The sequence below is a fragment of the Motacilla alba genome, chromosome 1 (genome assembly GCF_015832195.1).
Source record: "Motacilla alba alba isolate MOTALB_02 chromosome 1, Motacilla_alba_V1.0_pri, whole genome shotgun sequence".
Taxonomy (NCBI): domain Eukaryota; kingdom Metazoa; phylum Chordata; class Aves; order Passeriformes; family Motacillidae; genus Motacilla; species Motacilla alba.
In genome coordinates this window covers 25,682,649-25,708,065 of record NC_052016.1, presented here as the reverse complement: position 1 = coordinate 25,708,065, position 25,417 = coordinate 25,682,649, and the positions used below count along the sequence as shown (strand labels likewise).

The 25,417-nt window shown below is 40.9% G+C and overlaps 1 protein-coding gene across 1 annotated transcript; it reads left to right on the top strand.

Annotated features, from left to right (window-relative positions):
- Positions 1-72: 72 nt before the first annotated feature.
- Positions 73-24,821, top strand: TOMM70 (translocase of outer mitochondrial membrane 70). Its single transcript, XM_038128239.1, has 12 exons — positions 73-357; positions 8,622-8,795; positions 9,891-10,017; positions 12,489-12,598; positions 13,909-14,057; positions 15,163-15,370; positions 15,956-16,090; positions 17,258-17,365; positions 18,481-18,597; positions 19,443-19,540; positions 20,067-20,189; positions 21,145-24,821. The coding sequence occupies exons 1-12, from the start codon at positions 112-114 to the stop codon at positions 21,296-21,298; spliced, it is 1,749 nt and encodes a 582-aa protein (XP_037984167.1). The 5' UTR covers positions 73-111; the 3' UTR covers positions 21,299-24,821.
- The last annotated feature ends 596 nt before the right edge of the window (positions 24,822-25,417 follow it).

Here is a 25,417-nt window from a genome sequence, read left to right as displayed (position 1 = left end):
GCGCTGCGGCCGGGCGGAAGCGGCGTCGCGCTCGCGCCCTCCCGGCGCACCCCGCGTGTCCGCTGACCCTCCCCCCCCCCCCCCCTCCTCCTCCTCCTCCTCCCGGGCATCATGGCCGCCTCGAAGCCCGTGGAGGCGCCGGGCGGCGGCACCGCCGGGCTGTCCCGGTGGCAGCTGGCGCTGGTGCTGGGCACGCCCATCCTGCTGGGAGCCGGCGCGATCTATCTGTGGGGGCGGCGGGCGGCGCGGCGAGGGAAGGGCGCTAGCGAGCGGAAGACCCCCGAGGGGCGGGCGAGCCCCGGGCCCGGCGGTGAAGGCGGCTCCGGGCAGCCCGACGGGCCCGGACACGAGGAGATGGTGAGCGGGGAGCGGCGCCGCCCGGAGCGGCGGCAGGGGCCGGGTTCGCCGCGCGGGGGCCGGGGTCCCGCCGCCGGCCGGGCCGCCCGGAGCAGCGTGGGGATGGCCGGGCTGCGATCTGCGGGCGGCAGGGCCCGACAGGCCGCTGGCCCCGTGCGGAAAGCGGCTGTCAGCGTGCTGGTCCCCACCGAGGAGCAGGCGTGTGATGGGATGGAGCTCGGGTGACATCCTGGTCGTGCTCTGCGTGACACGCCCGGCAGGTCACAGAATCACAGACTGGGCAGGTGGGAAGGGCCCGTGGTGGGTCATCTGGTCGAAACTCCGGGGTCGAGCGGGGTCATCCCAGAGCACATTGCACAGAATTGTGTCTGGACGGTCTGGAATACCTCCAGTGAGGGAGACTCCATGCTCTCTCCGAGCAGCCTGTTCCAGTGCTCGGTCACTGCACGGTAAAGAAATTCTTCCTCATGTCCATGTGGAGCTTCTGTGCATCAGTTTCTGCCCACTGATTCTTGTCCCGTTGCTTGGCACCACCGAGCAGAGCCCACTCCCATCCTCCTGACACGGTTCCTCCAGATAGTGATAGATAATGATGAGGTCCCCTATCAGCCATCTCTTCTCAAGGCTGACCAGGCTATTCTCCTTTAGGTTTTGCTTCTATGGAGATGCTCCAGTCCCTTAAATCACATTTGTCGCCCTTGGCTGGACATGCTCCCAGACCTCCGTGTTTTTCTGTGGTCGGCCTGTGTGACCCACAGAGCTCTTAGCCAGGCATTTATGGTTGCGGTTCTGCCCTTGCCACACAGGGATTGGGAGTAGTTCGTTCCAAAATCAGGCATTGCCAAATGCATCTTCTCATCAAGTGGCTGAGCATGGATGTGTGCTCCTGAGGGGGGAACATTGCTCTGCCTCTGAGGTCTAGAGTAGCTGTGAATAAGTTTCCTCCAGGAGTAGTGTTTTGAAAAGGAAATCTGTGATCTGTTGTGTGTGAGATGCTGGACAGCAGAGTGGAAAGAAAACACAATCAAGATTGTTTTAAAATGGAATAGTATGTTCCATGAAAATATAGAAGCCACACAGTTTATGCAGCAGAGACTTTGAAGTGTAGAATTTACCTAAGTAGGCATGCTCTCAAAGCCTATATCTATTCTCTTGTAAATTGCCATTCTGAGAACTTTCAGATAAAATGGTCTGTGCAAAAACTCAAGGACAACACATAAGATCGGAGTCCAGATCAGATCTATGGTTCTCTTGTATATCTGTGTTTGACAAAATGCCTCTAAGATGCACTTTCTGCACATCTGCAGTCCCAGGTGTACCTTGCCAGTCACGCAGCATTACTGAGGTGAGGTTGCAGTTGACAAGCATGTTTAAAGTAATGGATTTGACAAACCGATGGGCTTTGATAAGAGTATCCCACACTGCATTTTCTTCTCCCGTTCTTGTGTATCACCCAAAATGCTTTGAACTGTCAGACTATTTAAGCTTCCCATCTGAAATGATCAGGAGAGAAGAAGAATCACCCCTCAGAGTCTGGGAAAAGTCCGTTTTAACCTTGATGGTTTGAGTGATGAAGATTGGCGTGCAGTGGCAGGCACACATGGGAGTGGCGAGGAAGGAAGGTGGCAACTTCCCCAGCTAGTGAATCATAGCTGCTCTTGGGCATTCCTGAAAGCACAGTAAGCTGTAAAACCGATGCTGGACCTTGAGGCAGTTACTTCAGCACAGTGATTTGTTCCTTCCTGGGCACCAAACAGCACTGAAGAAGTTGTGTACAGAGGACAAATTCAAATTGTTTACTGTGGTAGCTTTGGCTCGTGGCTGCAAAAAGCATCTAGCATACTTATGGGAGTGTGCTGCTGCATGTGAGCTCTGCAGGTTTGCAGGCTGCTCCTGACCTTTGTCTTTCTGCAGTGACTTCCCTGTTAGTGCGTTCACTCTGCGTTTCTTGATTGTGTTTCTGAATTCCAGCAAAATCCAGGAGTTTGTAGTCATTCTGCAGTTGTAGGATGGAAGCACTTAAAACATTTTAAACACTTACATAGCATTTGATTTAAAATATTGTGTGTTGCTCCACAAATTGAGTTACTACAAGGCTCTGTGCATTTAAGGATAAGTTGAGTGTTATGAACTGATGCAAAGTTTTTTGAAGAGTGTCACTGCTTACACTGTAAAGAAATGAGAGATGTTGCTTAGGAAAGCTGCAGAAGTTATCAGATTTGAATGATTACATGTGATAATTATCTAGCTGGTCAAAATATGGCTGCATTAGGAAAATAAATGTGGCTGCAAGTTCCCAGGATTGCTTTATGTGTGTGTGTGTGGAGGATTGTCTTCCTGTTACTCATATCCATGCCATGTAGATTTCATGTTTCCTCTCATATTTTATTAGTTATGGATATTAGTGGCAAGACCCATGATTGAAAATACAACCACTGCAGATGCTTCACTTGTAAAACTGCCTGTATTGTATTATTCTGCCTTTCTAACGGTATGAGGTATTTTTTGAAACTCAGTTGGATTTAACATACAAGTCTGCACAGTGAATAAGAGCCGGTAGTTCATTTCACAGTTGAAATACAAGAGGAAAATCTTTTGGAAAACACATAGGTCAGTAATGAATCTGCTACAAACAGCTGTGTCAGCTAATGATTCATTTACTCTTAAGTGTAACTTAGGACTCATACTGTTTTGTGCATTTCATTAAATCAGCCCCTGCATCCATTTGATGTTCTGATCACTGTTTCTGAAGACACAACCTTGAATTTTTTTTGTTGTTCTTTAAAAATATGTAAGGTCCTATATCTTCCCTGTTCTTTATTCCAACTTGTTACTGTTTTGCATGCAGCTCAAGCTTTTCTTTTACCTGCTACACAGGCCTCACATTTTTTTCCCAGGCTGTGTCTGCACCAGAGGATTCTCCTGACATCGATGCACTGGCCAAGTGTGTGATCTATGACTGACATTGTGTTGGCAGAAGCCCTTAGCACAGGTGCTATATTGGGAAAAGCTGAACTACTTCTGAGATTCCTTCTTCTATGAGCACAGCTCCTTAACAGTACAGTAAACTGGTATTATTGGACCAGTTAAGTGATGACGATAGAACTGCATCTATGGATGGCTCAAAGGTCATAAAGCCAAATTGCATCTGTTAATGACAGTTGTCACTGTTTCTTATAATTTGGATGGAATGTGCTTTAGTCACTGAGTAGCAGTTGTTTTTCACATGCTCTCCTGGTTTGTAGGGAGTATTGGGCAATTAAAATAAGGAAGTGTTTTGCATATATTACTTTAGTTGGCGCCCAATTGATTAATATTTTTTTAACTTATTCCGTGATAAATTCTTAGCAGGTTTTATGCCCTCCTTGTCTTACAGGAGTGAGCAGTGGTTAATCAGTGAGGTAATGTGTTGGTAGCTTCAGTATTTTTTCCTCTGAAGTTGGAATCAATTATTTTTGCAGTTCTGTGGTAGTCCAGATCTGACCCCTTAACTCTTTCAGCAAATTGACAGGGCAACCCTGTGTTTGGTGTGAGAAGAGGTCAGCTGGGTGGCCTTGAGTATTGCAGTGAAAGCCATTGGGATCACAGCAGTTCCTTGTCTCTGCACACTTTCCTGTGAGCTGGGTACTGTCCTTGAGTGCAGTGGTGGGTGAACGTGACAGACTCCTCGGCCTTTGTGGTGCCACATACCGGGATCAGCAGCCAGCTAGCGTGGCTTCTTTCCAGTGTCTGTTTTAGTAGCAATTGCTGAATGCTGCCTCTCTCACTGCCATGGCATTAGATCAGGATATGAACAAATTGAACCTCTTAGTCTAGATACCCTCATGTTGGTACTTACTCTAAACTGATCTAAGCAGAGTAACTAAAAAGTCATTCTGTTGTACTGTGCACCTGTTGCTTAGTAAATCTCCCTATCAACGTACTGTAAATCTTCTGTTTTGTGCTAGCTATAGTGGACAGGTGCAGAAAACTCCTAAATGTGTGTACAATAGCAGTAAAACTGTACTCTTGGCTTATTTATGGAAGACGTGGATGGCAAATTCATTTAACAGGAAGGTGACTGAGAACATTGTGAATTTGTCCTATAAACTTCATTATGTTTTTTCTGAGTATAATACATCCTTGCTTGTGCTTTGAATTTATTTCTAAAGCTCATGTAAACATACTTTTTCTCATAGTGATTTTAGTGCTAAAGAGACTTTTTAAACCATTTATATTCAGTTAATGCCTTTGTTTGAAAAAAGACTTGAGATGAACCTTAGTAAAAAAAAAGTAGCGGAAAGATAGGTATTCAGAAAAGAACAGGATTTTTTTTCCTGGTACCTCATCTCATTAAGAGGGTTCTCTCACTTGCAAAGGACAAAAAAGAGGCCTAGACCAAGGCTTTCTTTTTTTGCAGGTTGAATTAAGATGGCTGAAACAGTAGTTGCCCTCCATGTCATCTGTCAGATAAGGGCTCATGCAAATCCTTTTCAACCAAGAGAAAATGCTGAAACTCTCTGCTCATGGTTCTGTTGTGAATCGCTGTCATCATTGGCTGGCAGGAAATTTCTTGTTCTGCTTTGAATAACAGTCTCCCTCAAATATATAAGGTTCTGAACGGCTAGTTTAACAATACTGCCATTGCAGGGAGTTACTAAGCATTATTATTCTTGCAGCTGGCAGTCTGTTGCTGTAAAGTTGCTGTTTGCACGCAGTTACTGAACATTTTGTGAGGATAACACATTTGCTGAGGTTGAATTAGAAGTTCAGAAAATTTTGCCAGTGTTGTCTGTTCTTTTGTCAGTTAGCAATCTGCTTGTTCAGGTACCTGGATGACTGATAACTCAATTTCACAAGTGTCCTTTGGCTTAAGCTCTGTTCTAAAACTTGTTAATGAACAGTTGCTGGAAGCAGTCCTGAGATGTTATTTTTTTGTGTAGCTGCAAGTAACTTCTGAGTTACTTGTTTTGTTGCTCTGTTATGAACTTACATTCATTTTATTGAGCTGGTTTGGGTGTTGCACAGATTCTTTGACCAGAAGATGACAAACTGGACAGTTTTTCTTGCTCTGTATGGACCTTCACCTTGGGGATAAAAAGAGTCCAGTGTGCCATATAGCATGGTTCAGGTCAGGCTCATGGGTCAGATGGGGAAAAGGAGTGAAATTGGAAAGTAATTCTAGAATTATTACTTCGGCAAGAAAACGGAAGAATTAGGTTTTTGATTCCTTGTGCGTGAAGTTTGTTTGTATAATCAGTTTTTTAAGTACTATTTGTGTATGTCCAGTGTAGCAATTTAGAAGGAATTTTTAAAAGTATGCTTAAAAATTTTGTAAGGGTTAAACTTAAAGCTTGACAAACCTTCAGGAACTGATGTTATGTGAGAAATTAATTTTCATTTTCTTTGTGCTGTCATGACAAGGTATTGCAGCATATAATGTGATGTGAGTTCTTTAATATCTAAACAGCTACCAGAAAACCTCCAAACCATCATCAGCAAAAAACCATACCAAACCAAACAAAAATGTACATTGGATTTGGTGCTATTTTGGGTGCATACTGAAGGCTATAGCAGAGTAGTTTGAGTAAGGGTGCAGAAATAAAACATCTCAGAGCAAGCAGTCTAGTTTAAGGCAGCATAAACAAACAAGCTGATTTCTTCCTTGCCTTGGGCGATACTGCTGACTTTATTGCATGAGAGCATGTTGTGCTCGAAGTTCTGACTCCTTACCCCCACATTTCCTGCCTCATGCCATGGGTGCAGCAAGGGGTAACCAAGGAGTCAGCAAATGTTCCATGATTCATTTCTGTGTGATTGGCTGTGTGGTCTGTGATCCTGCAACGGGTACTAAAAGTTTACTCTCATAACAGAGTAATGATTTTAATAACTGATTTTAATAAGTTTGGCATCGAGTCTTTAGTCTCTGAAGTTTTTGATCACTGTTGTGTGCACTTGTGGGAAGGCTTGATGCTTCCCACAAACCAGCAGAGCAGTGGTGAGAGCCCCAGATCTGCACGTGTCTTGTTTGCAGTTGCAATTCCCACACCGGGGAGCAGAGCAGCCATTGCACTTGGGTGTTACCCAGCAGTCCTCATCCATAGCGGGTGTCTGCTCGGGGACTGCGGCAGGGCTCTCCAGTGCCTAGGGTGGAGCACACGGACTGCTCAGCCTGGGGCGCGCACTGGGATGAAGCAATTGGCAGTGATCATGAAGTAGTAACCTGGCTGCAGTTAGGCTTCATCTCTGCAATCTTAAATAATTTTCACACTGAGAACACATGTATGAATGTTACAACATGGCCCATATCTTGTGTTTTTCTTTTTTGACCCAAGTTAATAGGAACGGTACTGAATTTTGTAAGATTTTCACACAAGGGCATCTTTAATGTGATTTGCTCTAGACATGCACAAGGAAAAATTCAAGCTGACTTGCGTGCATTTAAGTTTGCAGCATATGCATAACCCTTCCCTTTGTTAAAAGAAAAGCATTGTTGTATTTGGAGATGAATTTAGGACCTACTTAACCTTTTGAGACTGGTTAAGTTTCAAAGAAACAACTTACCAGATACATAGTTACTGGTCTCTCTGTAAAAATAGTTGCACTCTAATTTTGGCAGAGAGTAGCTTAGAGTTACACACTGTGTATGGGGTGAAGTTGATAATTAAATTTGAAGCTTTACAATAGAAAAAATCTGAAAACCTTGCAGCTTGCCTTGTTCTGTGAACAATAAAGATGGTGCAGATTGATTTCCTGTGAACCCAGTGATTAATGATTTGAGAGAAGAGCTTTGCTGGCAGTAGGAATATTTAAGAAATTCTCTCCCTTATATGGTTTCACTGGTAAGTCTCCCCTCAGGAGAATGCTTCTAGGATACTTTTGTTCTATTTGGATGCCTACTTTTATGTAGGAACTGAGGCTAGCACCCATTATCTTATTCTCTCCTGCCAGGATAGGGATCCAGGCCTTGAAAGACAGGTTATAGAGCAAGTCCTGGCTTCCCCTCAGGTTTTCAGTTTTAAGGTAAATCACTTAGATGCAAAAAATTATCAGGTTAGAATTAAATGAGCAGACATTAAGGGGAATGGGCAAATGAAATGCAAAGCTGCTTTCAAATTTGTAATATAGCTGTCAGGTTGTCTGTATCTGTTCAGTTTGGCCCTGGCAGTGGATAAGTGGGTAGAGGAGGCAGAAGTATGGTCAAAGAGCAGCAGGGACAATTCCAACAAATCCTCAATGATCTGAAGTGCAGGGGATATGTAGTGAATCCTGCAGCTATTGTTAAAAGCACTTTGGCCCCCAGTCTGTAGCCTTTCCCTCCTCAGAAAGGTTGGTAGAATGGCATGTGTGCCCATACTTCTGTTCCTTTTGGTCTAGCAGAACTGCCCCAAAATGTTGCCCATGAAGTAAGGCTGTGACAGAAGTCACAGGCAGAAATCCAGAAGATCAGTGTGAGAATCTTTTGTAGCTTTTATTTCTTGAATGCTGTTTGATGGAACATTTTTACATCTAATCCCTTACAAACCACAAGATTTGATAGCTGATTTGTAAATCCAGGGGTTTCAGGTAGGTAGCAGTGTTAATTTCTGCAGAAATACAGATCATCAACATGTGGTGCAGAACATAAAGATGCGTTTAGCAGGGTCTCAGGCCAGTCCACAAAGTTTCCTATCCCCTGCTAAGCTGGTGATGGTCTAACACTTGTCAACACAATAAGCAGAGTGTGTGAAGCTGTAGTGGAGGCAGCTGTAAAGCTGATTTGCCTAGTGCATGAAAGGCAAACCAGCTTTATTTTCCTTACAGGTTTTATTTGTCTTGCTCAGTAGGTCTTTCCACAAAGTGTTTTCCATATTTAATTCATAGTCTCATGAATCACCTCTGGTCTTAGAGGTTGTATGTATTCCAGAAGGAGGCTCTTCTGTTTGAATTGCTTTGAGGGCTTTGTTGTCTTTGCACATTTAGCCTTTGAGAAACAACTCACCTCATTGGTTCGTCTGATCACCAGCCATGTAAAAGATTACAATCTGTTTAGCTTTCCAAACAGAATTCACTGCATTGTTTATTACCATTGCAGTGAATCTTGTGAAAAGGTTATCTCCTGTCTCCTGTAAAAGAAAATTATTGTGTGTTTCCAGGAACTAAAATCAGTGAGATTTTTCAGAAGTCTGGGCTAGAGTTTACAAGTCAAGTCCATTTTTATATCTTTGAAGATGAGCCCTGAAGTGCCTAGCTTGTGTGCTGTGATGTCTTTTTAATTTGAACTGACCTTTCACTTTCTTTTTCAGAGTCCTCTTGGTAGAGCCCAAGCAGCCAAGAACAAAGGAAACAAATACTTCAAAGCAGGAAAATATGAGTTAGCTATTCAGTGTTATACTGAGGCTATCAGCCTGTGTCCTCCTGAGAAAAACCTTGATCTTTCTACCTTCTATCAAAACAGAGCTGCTGCCTATGAACAGCTGGTAAGAAATTAAAGATAATGATGTAATTATTGTAAAAAGTAGCATTATCAATTTTGTATTTTGTCACTTTCATCCACTGAAAGGTCCCAAGTGATAACATCTGCTGCTTTCACAACAAGATGCTGTTGCAGCTTTTTTCAGCTTATCATACTTTTCTACATATAAATAAAATTGTTTTCTGTTAACCACACTCAGTATCTCTTACGTAATTCTTATGCATCTTGTTCTTCCAAGACAAAGTTTTAATTTCTTATTCTCTAGAAGAATTTTCTTGTATATAAGTTTATTTTATTTCTCTCTACTTGAGTGATTAACTGTGAAAGAAAGGTGAAAGGCCAAATATTTTGGAAGGATGCTACTTCAAAATGTAAACAAAAAATTGTTGAAATCCTAGTAAAGGCCAAGACCTAAATTTTGCACATGAGGAAGCAACATTTACTCGACAGCTGAGTATACTGGGTGTTATTTTAGAAGTCAGCCAGCGTTGCTTATTATGGTATGATGGATTTGCTTATGAGGTCGAGTTGGTGAGCTCTATAAAGGAGTGGAAAAGTTGTCCTTGTACAGTCTGAAGTATCAGGTGAGAGACTGGGCTTGCATAACTCTGGCATTAGATTTAGTTCTTGCCTAACACAAATTCATGCCATAGTGAATCCCAGATGTATATGGTTCCTGTATTAGAAAAGCCTGTTTTAATAAATTAAAATATCATAAAAAAAGAAGTTTCAACACTTTGATAAACTTGTTTGCTTCCATCATATTTCCATCTTCTTTCTTCTAGTTGTTTTACACCAGTCTTTCAGTCCCAATGTTACCTCCTGCAAGCATCTTTGCATCAACTCGTTATGTTCTCCCATGGGATTTGTACACTTATCTGGTGTAGTATTTTGTAGGAATTCCATTTCTGGTGCAGGTGTTGGCAGTGGTGCCCAGGCAGTCTCTCCCTGTGGGATTTGCAGAAGCAGAGGCGAGCAGGGAGGAGCGGAGCTCCCTTCTGGGAGCCGCAGCCACCGCTGGGTGCGCATGACCCTGGAGCTGGCTGTGGGGAGGGAGCTGAGCGGGGCCCCTCTCACTGTGCTGTTTTTCTGCCCACAGCAAAAATGGACAGAAGTGGCACAAGATTGTACGAAGGCTGTTGAGCTTAACCCTAAATATGTCAAAGCTCTCTTCAGACGTGCAAAGGCCCATGAGAAGCTAGACAATAAGAAGGAATGTTTAGAAGGTGAGTGGCTCATGCTTAAAAGTGGAATTATACTTAAAAGTGGAATTAGTTCTGCTGCTTTGGAGAGCTTTGGAGATGGCAGCTTTTGGAAATGTTTTGTTTTCACTTCTGTAGCTACGGTAATACAGAATTATGTATTTAAAACCATTCATAGCTTCTGCAAATACATAGCTTCTTCTCTGGTCAGAAGAAATGTTTTCGCATTTCTCAAACTCTCATCTGCTCACATCTGAAATGACTGCTGAGAAATTGATGTTGCTGTAGCAACTCAAAGTATTATTTTTCCAGGAAACTCCTTCACTTTAGGATAGAATTAATCTAACATGAGTGGATAACCAGTTGTTCTATTTCCATGCAGTGAAGAGACTTTCTTCTTCTCTGTTTGTTTTAGAGAAATTGTACTACTACAGAAATGTGGGTTTTTGCAGGTAGAGATGCATGGTCAGAAATAAAAGTATTGCGGTAATTTAAATGCATTGGACTGGTATTAGAGGGAAAACAGCTTCAGTAGCATTTTTTTTCTGGTGCATAGTTTATGAAAACTAGAACAGATTGACTTTTTTTAATACTAATACTTTATATTCAGAAGAAATTACTGTGTCAAACCTTCCAATGCTATTCGTAAACAGAACACATTTTGAACTGACAGGAAGATGTCACTGAGAAGCCATGGAAATTAAGAACTACAAGTCAGATGTGTTGTCTCATGGCACTTTTGAGCTACAGTACACTGCTTGAAATTACCCATATAAATTTCATCAAGTGAAATCATTCCTGCTAATGTTAGATTAAAAGACAAGTGAAATTTTCAGCTGTGATCAGTATCAAAGAAGGACAGAAAATAAGGCAGGGCTTTGGCTGGGAAATCTAACTGTTAAATTAGTTTCATTATGTGTAACGTACAAGAAATAGATCTGCCAAATAAGAAGGTAAATTAGATGTGAAAATTTTATCTATCTGTTTATCTGCTGGCAGAATGCCTTTATGCCCTTTAAGACAGTAGTAACTAGAAAAGGACAACTTGGTCCATTTGGTGCACTCCTTTGCAACCACTGTGTATCAGCTGCACTTCCATGGTGCTGTAATAAAATCTAAACCTTATGTAGCTGCCAGGTGATAAAAGCCCCAAGAAAGATCAAGTGTCCCTGTGACAGTGGGACAGTTTTAAATATAACTGCTTTTTACTGTTAATAGCAGTAATGCTAGTGACAATTATTTTCAGCCTTTATTTCTATTTGATTTTTTGCTTGCAGTTTTTTCAGATATGAAGCTTTCTTGCTTGTTTTTTGAACAGCACTGTTTTTCTATAACCCTGCTTTTGCCGGCCAACCACATATGGCCCGTAAAATCCCAGGAGGTAGGGTATGCCCAAAACCATACAAATCTCAAAACCCCAGCCCTACCAGCAGAAAACTCCTCCAGTGATCACTTGCACTATTATGTGGGAAGATGTTGCTGCTGCAGCCAAGCCTGGAGTGCAGCAGTCTTTGGGCAGAGTGTCTCTGCTGGGTTTGTAGAACACATTCTTTCTGGGGGTACCATAATTTCCCAGGGACTCTGATGTGCTTCCAGACCATGCCAGAGGGGCAGGGAGTTTCTGTATAAGTGGTGGCTTAATAGTCTCTCTAGCAGCAGAATTAGAGAAATATACTAAAACTCGAGGGCAAGACATTTACTTTTCAAGCGTATTCAGACAACACCTTGCTTGAATTTCAAGTCCAGGTTCTGGTCATCTTCACTAACGTTTAAATGAAAACAAAACAGGAAAACCCGTGGTAGCATTGCATTAAGTGGAGGGTCCAGAGAAACTGTGTGTAGTAAGAGTGCATTTCACACTGGGAAGTTCCACTTGGGCAGCAGTGGGTTAACATTTGCAGAGGTTTCTCTGTGTGAATGAGATCAATGTGATAGGGGCTGGCACTTCAAATAGGCCAGCAAGGTATTTCTCCTTGCTCCCTTCCAAAGTCACAGAGTTGAGCAGAAAAATTTGAGATAGAATTAAGACAGATTTCTTAAACTGAGGAGTAAGTGAGATGTGACTGAATGTCAATTTTAGAAGTAGAAAACCAGTCCCAGAAGAAAAGCTGTGTTAGCACCTTTTAATGCAAACATCATATGAACATAATTACTCTCCTCAAAGTTTCAAAATGGTGAAAGCCCCTGATAGAGGTATTTCTTTTCACTGTTGATTTAAGCGTGTTTGTCTGTAGATAAAAACATGAACAGAAAAATAAATGTGATTTCTTTTCATTCACTGTCATGAAATCCTTTTATCCCAGGAAGATCATTTTGGATACAAATTTGTGTCTTGAAGAATACAGTAAATACAGCAAACTGGAAAGAGAGGCTTTGGCCTGAGAACAGGACGTGTTATTTTGGCAATGCCTCATTGTACTCAGTGGCACATTTTATAGTGTACTTCAGTGACTATCAAAATTCCTTTAATCTCACTTTTGTACATTGTTTCCTAGATGTCACTGCAGTCTGCATTTTAGAAGCCTTCCAAAACCAGCAAAGTATGTTATTAGCTGATAAAGTTCTTAAACTCCTTGGAAAAGAAAAGGCCAAAGAGAAGTACAAGGTAGGACTTGTGATACTGCTGAGTAATTGTTATTTCACCTGACCAGTTGTTGAAAAGTCAGTTGTTGGCATTCTGTCAGTTGTTGTAAACAAGTCACTGTCTTCATCTGCTCAAGCGTAAGAAGCAACATGAACTGGTTTCTACAAAGCTGCCATTGTACCAATGGTATTTTCCTGTGGGACCTCTCCAAACTTTTTGGAACCTCAGCAGGGAAGAGAGATCAACTTCTAGCAGTAGTTTCCCTTTAATAATGAAATTTGTTATGACATTCAGGAGACACCCTGCGTTGGTGTGCTGCCCTATGTAGGGCTTTTCTGAACTTGCAACTTCGTGGAAACTGGGTGTGTTGGAACGGACAGACATCTATGCATGAATGTTTGGAAACTGCAGTAGAGAGAACTGGTAGCATAGGGGTAGCCAGGAGCAGTCATTTTAAGTGACTGTAGGTTTACAGAAAGGTTGGGACAGATATTAACATGTTCTTGGCTGTCATTAAAGCGTTCTTGTTAATGTTTTGATGGTGGTTGAAGTATTGAAATCCTGTGTTGATTTTGAGATGCTGAATTTCTTTCCTGTAGAAATTCACGTAAATGTGTAGTGTGGAGGTAACAACAAATAATGTTATGAGTGCAGTGGACGTAGATAGATGTGCTTCAGAAAAGTGCCTTCCGTGTTTTCCTGCAGGAGAGACTGCATTGTAATTCTTGTGTGCAGTTTATTTTAAACAAGAAGTATTTTTTGGCTGTAGAAAGTATTGATTACCTGAAAGGTGTTACTTCTGGGACTTTAGGTAAAATATGTTGTATCTGGGCCAAGCTCCACACAGAACTAGGGTATTGCCTCATTAGTCTCCATTGTAATAATGACAGCAGCTTCTCTTGGACAAGCTGGAGAAAAGAGGAAACTGCCATTCAAAATCTGCTTGAATTTAGGGTCATGCTTAAATCACCAGCTTGCATTTTTCACCCAATTTATGTGCACACCCTTTACTTCAGTACATCTGCCCAATGTCTTATGATATCCTAGAGTCCTTATTTCTAGCCACATATATGGAAAGATTACAATCTCCCTTCCCCCGAATATCATCACTTTGTTTTCACTGGTGATGGGTATTGCATTGTGATCTGAAGCTTAAAGGATCCCTAAACATCAAAATGGCAAATCCAAAACATCAGGCTATCAGATGAGAGAGTGAAAGTCATACATTGTTTCTTCCATCAGTTTTTTTTAAATAATCATGTTTGCTATCCATTTCCATCTTTACATCTGATCTCACCACCTAATGACTTGGAATTACTTTTCTGTTTCAGAATCGGGAGCCTCTGATGCCCTCGCCACAGTTCATTAAATCCTACTTCAGTTCTTTCACAGATGATATAATTTCCCAACCTTTGCTTAAGGGTGAGAAATCAGATGAAGATAAGGACAAGGAGGGAGAGGCTTCTGAAGTAAAAGAAAAGTGAGTGTACAGTACAGTTGAGAATTGTTTGGTTCTGGAATTAAGTTTTCAGTGATTTGGACATTCTGCTCAGTGTAACGTGCTGCTATTTGTGTAGTTCTTGGCATGGAGATTCCTTTGACATAAATGATATCAGTATTGCAAGTGAAACCTTAGTGAAAACTGACTGGCTAGTTGCAAACTTGCAGTAAGCAGAAGAGGGACAATGAGACTGGGAAAATATGCTGGATATTTACTACAGTAAATCTAAGGAGATGGGAGAACTGGAGAGGACTGAATGATGCTTTGGGGGCAAGAAATATTTTATACTGAAGGAGCATTTCCAAGGAAGAGAGCAAGTTAGCCTTTGAACCAGCAGGGAGAAGATGAGCTAGGAAAAGGGGAATTTTGAATGAAAAAGTGCATTTACAGCAACTGAGGCTAAAATGTTGTTTTATCTTTCTGGAATCAAATTGCCCATAAATGAAAAGTTTGTTCTGGCATAGAAAAATTTGGTTTTGTAGGTTTGTTTTGTAATTTGTTTAATGAAGCCTGATCACCACATAAATGGTTCTATGGTTCTTTAGTTTATTATGCTACTTTCCAAATTTTTTTGGAAGATTGCAATGCTGTCAGTTTGGAAACCATTGCAAACAGCATTATGATTTTTTTTTTAAGTAAGAGAGAATGTCCTGATCTACAGGCAGGTTCACTGAATCTAGGATACAGCTGAGAACAAGACAGTGCTGTAATTTTTTGCTATTAAATAATTTCCTCCACATAAAAGCTGCACATTTCACTTTCCTGTCCATGAATTCCACCTTCTTGTTTTAAACCAGAGATTATTGCTGTTCTTCATGTGAAAAAAAAAACCTCAAGGAACAAATGAAGCTCACATTCAAAATCTTTAAAACGTTTTTCTTCTTTATTTCCAATGTAATTTGGCCAGTTTTTGTGGTTTTCCATCTAAGATGGCTCCATCCAGGAATGGATGTTCCAATGGGACTTTGCTGGTAAAAGTATAGCACAAGTTAGTATTTGTAATGATTTGATGAAACATCTGAATGGAAATTGCAGTGTTCAGTGAATGCATGTATATATACAACTGTTCTTACATAATTTACAGCTCTGGCTATTTGAGAGCAAAACAGTATATGGAAGAAGAGAACTATGACAAAATTATCAGTGAAAGCACAAAAGAAATTGAAGCGAAGGGAAAATACATGGCAGAAGCTTTGCTTCTACGAGCTACTTTCTACTTACTTATTGGCAATGCAAGTGCTGCCAAACCAGACCTAGATCAGGTCATCAGCATGGAAGATGCAAATGTGAAGGTAAGAATCTGTCACAGCTGGATTGTAGTTGGGATTGAGAAGTTAGATGATAAACTTGTAGTATACTTCAAGAAGTTGTTTGTCCAAATTTTCAGATGTATGAATGGGAATATTCTGGTTTATTTACTGTTTTGTTACTGACAAACTGCTTTTCCCAAGGGCTTGTTGATTTTTGAGACAGCTGTACTGAGTAGTGCAAACTAAAGGTGATAAGTACTACAAATTAAAGAAGAGGGAAGCTGAATGAATTGGAGGCTTAGCTACTCTGGATAAGTGAAAAACCTTAATTGCACTTGCATATTCAGCTGCTTCAAAAAACATTGATGTATTTGTAAATATAGGAATTGAGAAGGATTTTGGGGGGGCTTGGAAATCCACAGAGATGGAAGCATAGGCTGACATTTTTGAACTTAAGTAAGGGAGCTCATTTATTTAGGGTCAATATGAAACTAATTCCTGCTTAGAATAATTGAAACCTGTCAGTGGGAGAAACTAGTCAAACGAAAAATTTACTGTGATTGTAATGAAGCCTGAAATGTGGAGAAACACTGGGGTGGCTGATGTTTCCCTGGCCGTGTTTTGCAGCTGCGAGCCAACGCCCTCATCAAACGGGGCAGCATGTACATGCAGCAGCAGCAGCCTGTGCTGTCCACCCAGGACTTCAACATGGCTGCTGACATTGATCCTCAGAATGCTGATGTTTACCACCATCGAGGACAAGTAAGAAACCCTAGAGATTTGGTCCCAACACTTCGCTATTTCAGTTACACTGAAAGGAAAAACAGTATTGTTGGAGACACTTTATACTCTTTGTGGCAGAAAAATATGAACTAAAAATTGGGAACTTTTGTGGGATAAACACACAGTCTGTTTTGGAGGTTCAGGTCAGGCAGAAGCAATTAATTTCTATGGCTATAGGAAAGCCCTCTATAGTATGAACTGAGACTTACAAGTGTGGGGGCTTGTGTACGTTTACAGCAGATAAAAGCTGTTCTGTGGAGGGGCCTCGATGGCAGAGCAGCATCTGCACAGCAGGAAGCTTTGTTACAGCAGAGGTAGCATGTCCCTGATAACACCTGCAGCCCTGCGCCCTGGACTTGGATCTCTTCAGCTCATCTCTTTCTGCTTTGTGACACTGCTGTGTCCTTGACTAATTTCTAGACCTAGAGAAGCCTGGGCTGCCACAGACCTGTAAGATGAATGGTGCTGGAAGTAAAAAATGAACATTAGCATATACAGATAGGCTAAGTCATATTTGTAAGGAAGACTTCCATGGATCAAGGGTTTTTCTCCGTGAATTTATTATTCCTCTTTAGTGCTCAGAAATTAAGATGATGCTGTATGTTGACTGAAGGAAATGAAAATGTTCTGCAGATTGAAAATTTGTGTTTTAAAGTAGCTTCACAGTAAAGTGAGAGAATGATGAAGTGAACTCTGCTCCTGTGAAGGAAAAGAATGTCAAAACAAAACAAAAAAAAAACCCCAACCCAACAAAATAAATTGAAATAGAAGCTGGAAAGGCTGAAATGTTTCAATGTCCAAATAGTCCACAGATACTGGCTACAGAGAGGCAAAACAACTTAAGAAAATACCGTATAATTTTGGAGACTGGTCAAAATGCTGACACAATGATGACAACACTCTAAAATGCAAGCATTCTCAATCCCTACACAGGGTCATTGCCTGCTTGTGTCAGTAGCCAGTTTCACTGGTGGCTTTGATAATACAATTATTAGAGTGATTTTTAGTTACAGGTTTTGTAGGTTTCTAGACATTTCTGCAACTGAGCTGGAGATTATATGAGTAACTGATGCTAATTGAATTATCATGTAAGTGTCTGAAGCACGGATGAAATAGAGAAATGGGATTTTCTTTCATTCTGGCTAGCTGAAAATCCTGCTTGACCAAATTGAGGAGGCTGTGGAAGACTTTGATGAATGTATCCGATTGCGACCCAATTCTGCCTTGGCGCAAGCACAAAAATGTTTCGCTCTGGTAGGTAACATGCTGGGGTTTGTCTGGGTGCTTTTGCTTTAAAGAGCTCTGTAAAACACTCTGTTTCTCTGGTTTATTCAAATTTAACAGGAAAGTGGGGCAACATACATCTCTGTCTTTTAATAATAAGGTAAAGGAATAATGCAACAATTTCTTCAGTTGGAGTATGGATTTGCTGCTTTTCTTTTGAAATACTCATTACTCAGAAGAACATTTTTTCTGTTCTGTGAGAGAGGAACTAAAATCTTGATTCTAATTGGAGCAAATAAAATTGATTTTAATAAAGCTTTACTATTGTGGAAAAATGATTATCATCAAGAAATTGGAAACAAACTATTTCAAGCTAGTACAATGACTCAGTATGCAAGAATCTTGTCAGGGCAGCTTTGCATGGTGTGAACAAGGAGGAATGCCAAGTTAGGAATTTCTAAGCATTTGAAATAGAGGAAGGCTATCACAATTATCAGGCCTTACGACTTCCTTCTTTCATCTGTTTTCCTCTCCAAGTCCAGACACTTGGACAGGTTCCCAAAACCAGATTTGGTAGGATGTACAGGCATGTCACCTTCTGGAGCTTAGCACAGAATCATACAATGGCCTGGGTTGGAAGGGATCTCAAAAATCATCTCGTTCCAACTCCCCCATCGTGAACAGGGACACTTTCCACTAGACCAGGTTGCTCAGAGCCCCATCCAATCTGACCTTGAACACTGCCATGGTTGAGGCATCCACAGCTTCTCTGGCTACTGTTCCAGTGTCTCACCACCTTTACAAGAATTTTTTCCTAATATCCAATCTAAACCCACTGTCTTTCAATTTGAATCCATTCCCCCTTGTCCTGTTTACATGTTCTTGTAAAAAATCATTTTTGCATACTCTTGTAAAAAATCCCTCTCCATCTTTCTCATGGCTCCCTTTGCGTATGTGAAGACCACAATTAGACCACCCCAAAGCCTTCTCTTCTCCAGGAAGAGAGAACAATCCCAACTCGCTCAGCTTATGTAAAATAACTTAATTATTGTGATGCAGGCAACTCTTGGGGAAGTGGGTAGATCAGCCTTTTTTCAGTCTGGTGATGGCCTAATTTTTTTCATTTATTTTTTTCCTTGGAATAGTATCGCCAAGCTTATACAGGAAGTAATGCTTTGACTGTGCAAGCTGCTATGAAAGGCTTTGAAGATGTCATTAAAAATTTTCCAAAGTGTGCTGAGGGCTATGCACTCTATGCTCAGGTATGTTTTTCTCTCTCTTAAAAGAAAATGCTGCATTGTCTTGTACTTTTTATGTTGGATATAACATTTCTTCAAATAATAGATGAAGATGTGTGATGCTAAGTTCTGAGATAAGACATGCTGCCTGGAGTTAGCTACTTGCATTTATGGTTATGGGTGTTCTGGGGCAGAGCAGGTACAGGGGAAACTGGTGGAGCAGGATGTAAGTAATGAGAGTTGAGGGTGGGTATTAGGAGACAGAGGTTATCCCTGCATGGTTCCCTCCTTCCTGCATGTATGTGGCATCTCATTTGATGAATGTCAGGGATTCTCTGGGTAATTTGAGAGTCAGATGTGTGGAACTAGGGTGACATTTTTGTTGTGCTGCCATTGGCATGTAGTGGTTTAGAACAGCTGATGGGAGTACACTTGTAACAGAGACCGTAATTTCTTCTCTAAGAACATACTGCTGGTTATAGAAGGAAGCATGAGACATTCTGATTTTAAGTAGGTTGGCAGCGTATATACATTTCCTTCTGAAAGAAGTATATCTGAAAAAGGAAGAGTTGAAGCTTGCAGGTACAGACTTTTAGAATGGTTTTTATTTACAGCACACAGCATGTTGCTTGTGGATTTCCCATTACAGGTGGCAGTGTGGTCAGTAATTTGTGCACTTGAAGCACATAAGCTTTCCAAAAAGCCTAAATTTTGAAACTCAGCTCTGGTAACTGATGTGCCTGGCCTGCTCTACCATAAATGAACTATATCCAATCTCACGCTGTCAATACAGTGTTAATTAGAATTAGCTGAGTGCAGAATGCATGCTTTGGTTGCTTATTGACAAACAGGTTTCTCTTTTGATTCAGGCACTAACTGATCAACAGCAGTTTGGCAAGGCTGATGAAATGTATGATAAATGCATTGACCTTGAGCCAGACAATGCCACTACATATGTTCATAAAGGGTATGTATTGAATTTGTAGTCCTTTTGGTCGAGAGCAATTGGCATATTTAGATGAACCACCCTGAATTAAATGTTTATGTTTAGAAATCTAGTCAGGAAAAATAACTTGAAAGCATCTTTGTGCTCTTAAATGTATTTCTATATTTTGTCTTGACTAAGCTGCAAATAAGTTTCAGGAAAGTTTCTTCAGTGTTCATTGCTAATTGAGTATTTGCTTGAAGTATATGAGACTTTTCCTTTAGCCCTATTAGTTTCAGCTTTGTGTTGAAGTTTTTTCTTTCATAAAACAACATGTACCGAGTCCTCTTGGGAAAAATTTGCCTTTCTTTAGAGTCATTAAAGCAGTAAAGTGGCTTATTGAAACTGACTTTCACATAGGTGTTTTTAAAAGTTGTGAAGTTACTAAGTTACTGTATACCTGCATTAGAAATTAAATACATTTTACATTTGGGATGGGTTTGCTTAACATGATGAGGATTTTGGGAGACGTATGTGAAGCCAGTTTGAAATTTTCTCTCTTCTGTAGTTTACTTCAGCTCCAGTGGAAGCAAGATTTAGACAAAGGATTAGAACTCATAAGCAAGGCCATTGAAATTGATAACAAATGTGATTTTGCATATGAGACCATGGGAACGATCGAAGTGCAAAGGTAATGCTGAATTGCAGTGTTAAGAGTTCTTAGTTACTTCTGAAGTTACAGTAGTTCTTTAAATTTCCTCGTGGATCCTAAGTCTTGAGATCTTCTCCCCAGTGTCCTGTAGGGCCAACTCTTACCCAAAGTCCTGATTCCTGTTCTGTAACTCTTAGGTAAAGCATATGCATTCTCTGTGGCATAATTGTGATTTATGATCTGACAGGTTCTTATCACCAATTTCATACTCAATGGACAATGTGCAGAGGAGTCCGTGTATGTTTAAATACATCCCTTCTGCATTTAAAGTGACTTCCTTAATCATGACCTGGCTTTGTGTGTATCTGATATTGTCCTTGGACATTGGACTGTCTGTACTGAGGATCCTGTGCTGTTTTCTCCTGAAGCCAACAGGACTCCAGTTCACAGTTCTTGGGGGAAAGAGGAATGCCCTGCTCTGTAACATTGTATTGCAACTGTGCAAAGGTTTGGGGTGCAGCTGTCAGTATACACAGTCTCTTTTTAATATGTCTAGTCCTCTAAAGTACAGACAAACTATTGCCATGAGAAATTTTGCAGGCATTTCCTATTTAAATAATGTGCTTCTGTCTGTGCAAGTTTTCCTCTTTTGTATACTAAGTCCTTTCAGGGGAGATGAGACTTCATTCAGTTGCCCAGCATTATCTTTGTAGTGAGCTTGGTGTCCTGTGGAGAACATTTTATCCTGCACCATCACCCATGGGGGCTCTCAAGAGGGAGACTGTTCGATAGCAACTAGCTATCCTAGTTGCTTGGACTTGGTAACAACTCTGAGTTTACTCAGCATCACCACAAGTTCTTGTGGTGGTTCATCCCAAAGTCCTTTTTAAGTTGTTAATGGTGGAGAGTGTAGGTCCTGAAAGAAAAAGGATATTTTAGAGATGACAAGATTCCTTTGGCAGTCGTAACTGGGCTAAATTTTTGTTTATTTCAGAGGTAATCTGGATAAAGCCATTGAAATGTTCAACAAAGCTATCAACCTGGCCAAATCGGAAATGGAGATGGCACACCTCTACTCACTCTGTGATGCTGCCTATGCTCAGACAGAAGTTGCAAAGAAGTATGGATTGAAACCACCAACACTGTAAAGAAACAAGGAGGAAATGACCTTCCAAAGTGAAGTTGCCCACTTCAGCCAGCCCTAAAGATGCTGTTGCAGAACATGCTGAATGGTGGAACTTAGTTTTTTTCCCGTTCGTGGTGTTGTCATTTGCTACATCTGTTAAATGTTTAGGTGTTGTGGGAGTGGTTGTTCAAGGAAGTATGCAGTGCTGCATCTTGTTCCTTCTGCAGCAGAAACCTTAGAGTGTGTTAAGGGAAATAAAGTTGCAGGGGAACCAAAGGAACATATTTTGGCCATGCAAATAAAAACTTCACACTGGTTCATTTTGGGTGATTATGTTGTGGGCAATTCTTGCTTTATCAAGTAATATTACAGCATGTGGGTTTTTTCCCTGTTGATTTTAAAGGTAATACTAGTCAGTGCTGTAAAATAGGTTTTATATCCAATTAATCCTTGAGGGTTGATTTTAATTCTGCAAAAATTAATTTTCACACTTTAATAGAGGGTTTTTTAAAGTCAGTAGATGTGGAGAGGAGACCTGTAAATATAGGCAAGCATGCACAATCTTCCCTTAAATCCCCTTCCACCCTCTGCATTACTTAGAAATAGTCCTGTGGCAGCTATTAGGGAATTAATTTGATAGTCCTTATTCTCAACCCCAGAAAGCCCTAGAGTACTGCATAGGAAAGCTAGGAAAAAGGTTGGCTGGGGAAGAAGGTCAGTAACACTGCTTCAGTGTAGACTTTACTGGAAGAAAGAATGTATTCCTGTGCAGCAGTCTTTACTTGAATGTCATGGGAAATTGTTCTCGAGGGTTCAGAGGGACTTTCAAGAACAGAAAGCACTGCTGGGAGTCAAGCTCCAAAAGGTAAGGTCATGCTTGCATATAATCTTTGTAATCTCTGATGCTTTTGAATAAGTGTAGTAGCTGATAGACTATCTAAATTCTCTTCAGTCTCTAGACACTGCTGGGTTATGATCTCTTTTTGAGAGCCCCTTGGCAGGATTAAGTGAGATAAGGAACAAAGCATAGGCTCAAACTTCCAATAATGGATTTGCAAACTGCACTCATTTCCTTGTTCTGTAGACCCTGTCTTGTCCAAGATTTCAAATACTGTAGAAAGGAAGCAATTGTGCTGCAAACAGCAGATGGGCAAATTATGAAACAGTTTTCCTCTCGTTATGAACTTCACAGAGGGCCCTCTTGCTTTGGGTTGATCTTTCTGGTGTGGAAGTCAGTCAGTCCATCTTGCCTTTCCCTGGACTGATGTGGCTGGCCAAACCATGCAAATGATGTAGCTTAATTTATGACGCACTAGTTTGGGCTTCTTTCCATCCTGAAATCATAGATATGTTAGTGGTGAATTGTCTAATGTATTTAACCTTTCAAAGAAATGAATGATGCTGTAGTCAAACTGTCTTGGTCTGTAGTTGTGCCACCATACAGCAGCAGCTTGCATTTTCAACTTGACCTTCCTTTCTCTCAGCAACTACAGTTGAGTATTCAAATGGTGGAGAGTAGAGATAAAGATTTAATCATTATTTTAGTAGCTCATTATTTGATCAGAAATCATAGCACTGGTATAGAATTGAAGATATGGGAATGTAATGGCAGCTTCTAGGGGCACTGAATGTAACAAGTGTCAAATGTCTTCTCCAGCTTCCAATCTTTGCATAAATTACCTGAGAACAAAAATATGCCAGGCTGATGAGTCCTGTTCTCTGAGGAGTTTTTATTCGCATGGCCTTATTTACATTGGCATTTTCTCCTCATCACCCCATCTGTACCCCATTCCTTACCCCACCCAATCATTAAGGGAAAAAAGCATGTGCTGTCAATTACTAGCATTCCAAATCATCACAGACTTTTGCCTGTTCTTCAACTAGTTTGAAACTGCACTGAAAGGATGCATTGTCTGTAATTTTTTTGTAAATGACATATCACCTGTAAACTGAAAAAATAAATACTACCTTCAAGTATCTCTCTCTGACATGTATAAGAACAGGTTTTGATGAAGGGGTTCTCTGCAGTGGTGAGCTCTGTGCCTATGTTCTAAGTCTAGGAAGAACTGATAATTGACTGACTCCTTGTCATCTTCTCTCACTTCAACCTTTAAGAAAGAATGAGGAGGAGATGTGGAATCAACAAATCCGATCTCTGCTTGCTTCCATCACCCACAGAGGTATGATCTTGAGAGCTGAAGATTACAGGGGAAAGGAAGTCGAGCCAGGAGGGCTGGGAATCTGAGTAGCTGTGACCCTCTTAATGTGTGTATGCAGGTGCATTCCTGTGATGAGTCTTTTTGTGAATGGCTGATACAACTGAAGATTTATTTTAAGCCAGGTGTGCATGTGAACTTTGAAGTGAGACAAGTATTACTGCTATTAAAAAAAAAAAAAAAGTTGAAATTATGTAGGAAGCTACTACTGAAGACTTGGATAAAGCCTGTATATCCTAGAGGGAGACTCTGGGAAGTTGCTTCTACATACAGTTGTCTAGCAACTTACTTCTCATTATGTATGGTCCCTGTTGTTCACGGAAACAATGCCGTCAGGCACGCGGTGTGTCTTGGCATGTCCTGCACAGGGCCAGGAGATGGACTCTGATCCTGATGGGCTCCTTCCAACTCAGCATATTCCAGGTTTCTAAGCTGTGAATTGAATTATGTAACTGCAGATGGAAAGGGAAAAGGGAACTAACATACTCTGAAAAGCTATACTGTAACTTACTCTGGAACTATGAAGAGCAGCTTAGATGCAGCTTTAACCAGCCCAGCAATACTAACTGCCCAATTTCCTGCGATTTCTTAAAAAATAATTTAAATTCTTGCAGGCTGAAATTCTGGAACTGTTTCAGGGTTGTTACTGATTAGTTTCCTGTACTTACAGAATACTGGTGCATATATGTCATATGGATACCTAAAAGTGCCTGTTTTCTACCAACACAAAGGTTGAGTATTGGCTGCTTCAAGCACTGTGGCTAAGAACTGACACTCTACTTTTTCAGTGAAAGCCTCACAAATTCACAGTCCAATTTGCATCACTTCTGAGTGCAGCACACTGGAGACCCTACTAAATACCCTACTAAAATAAGGTGCTTAGGAGTTGTCCTGATAGACTGAAAAGAACTGAGCTCATGTCAGCTCTTCAGCCGAGTTCACCAAAGTAGCTTGTAATAGATTTTCATCCATTCTCTCCATTTGGGATTCCAGGGGAGGAGAGTTCAGACCACAGATTCTGTTACCTGTTGCAAACTGCACTTTGCATTTCTTAGATTTAAGTGGTCAGCCCATGAGAGTCCTGAACCACTTTAATCCTCCAAAGGTAGTATTTATTTACTCCTGTGTGTTGAACTAGTAGAGAGAGGGGAGGGAAAGAGATGAAATAGTTATTATGACTTAGAAGTTGGAGCCCAGCAATGGCCATCATGGATATGGGTTATTGAGTATGTGGGAAGCACTAATCTAATGCAGGAGACTCGGCTCAAATGGTAAATTGTTAATTTTTTAATATTTATTTTTCAACAAATAAACCTTCATTTCACCTTGTGCTCTGTGGCTTGTTTCTTAAAAGTTCCAGTGCAGTATGTACACCAAATGCAGTGAAAAGTACAGACCAAAAATACATGCTGATACAGAATGCCACCGAGTGGGGTGGTGGTATCTGGCTTTTGAGGGGAAGGATGTGTCAGAGCTTGGCTGTTTGTTCTTGTTTATAAAAGACACACCAAACTCATTGCAGAGAAGCCAAAATAGTAAAAAAAAAAAAAAAAAAGCCAAAACAAAAGCCCCACAAAACCAAAAAACTGGGAAACTGGGAAGCGGAGGATTACTGAAAATGAATGAAATGTAAGATAGTTTTAGGGGCAAGTGTTTGAGCAAGACAAAACCTTCTCTCCCTCCCATTTCTGTATTTTGAAATCTCTTTTAACCTTTATGGCTGTTTTTTGCTGCTGGAAAACCAAAAGCTTATCAGTAAAGGCTGGTGAAAAAAATGTCTTTTTTTTTCATTCCAAGGAATAAAAAAGCATAATTTGTACATTCTTTTTACATTAAAAGATGCCGTCCTTCAGAAAAGAAACCCCAAAACCAAAAGTGCAACATGCTTGGCTGGTTTGCAATATTTTAAAGCTGTCTTTCACAAT

Bases quoted from the DNA above. Each gene is read 5' to 3' on its own strand.
- TOMM70 (XM_038128239.1), top strand. From the start codon at position 112: ATGGCCGCCTCGAAGCCCGTGGAGGCGCCGGGCGGCGGCACCGCCGGG. The intron at 8,796-9,890 runs GTAAGAAATTAA...TTCTGCCCACAG, and splicing joins CTGCTGCCTATGAACAGCTG to CAAAAATGGACAGAAGTGGC. The intron at 18,598-19,442 runs GTATGTTTTTCT...CTTTTGATTCAG, and splicing joins GCTATGCACTCTATGCTCAG to GCACTAACTGATCAACAGCA.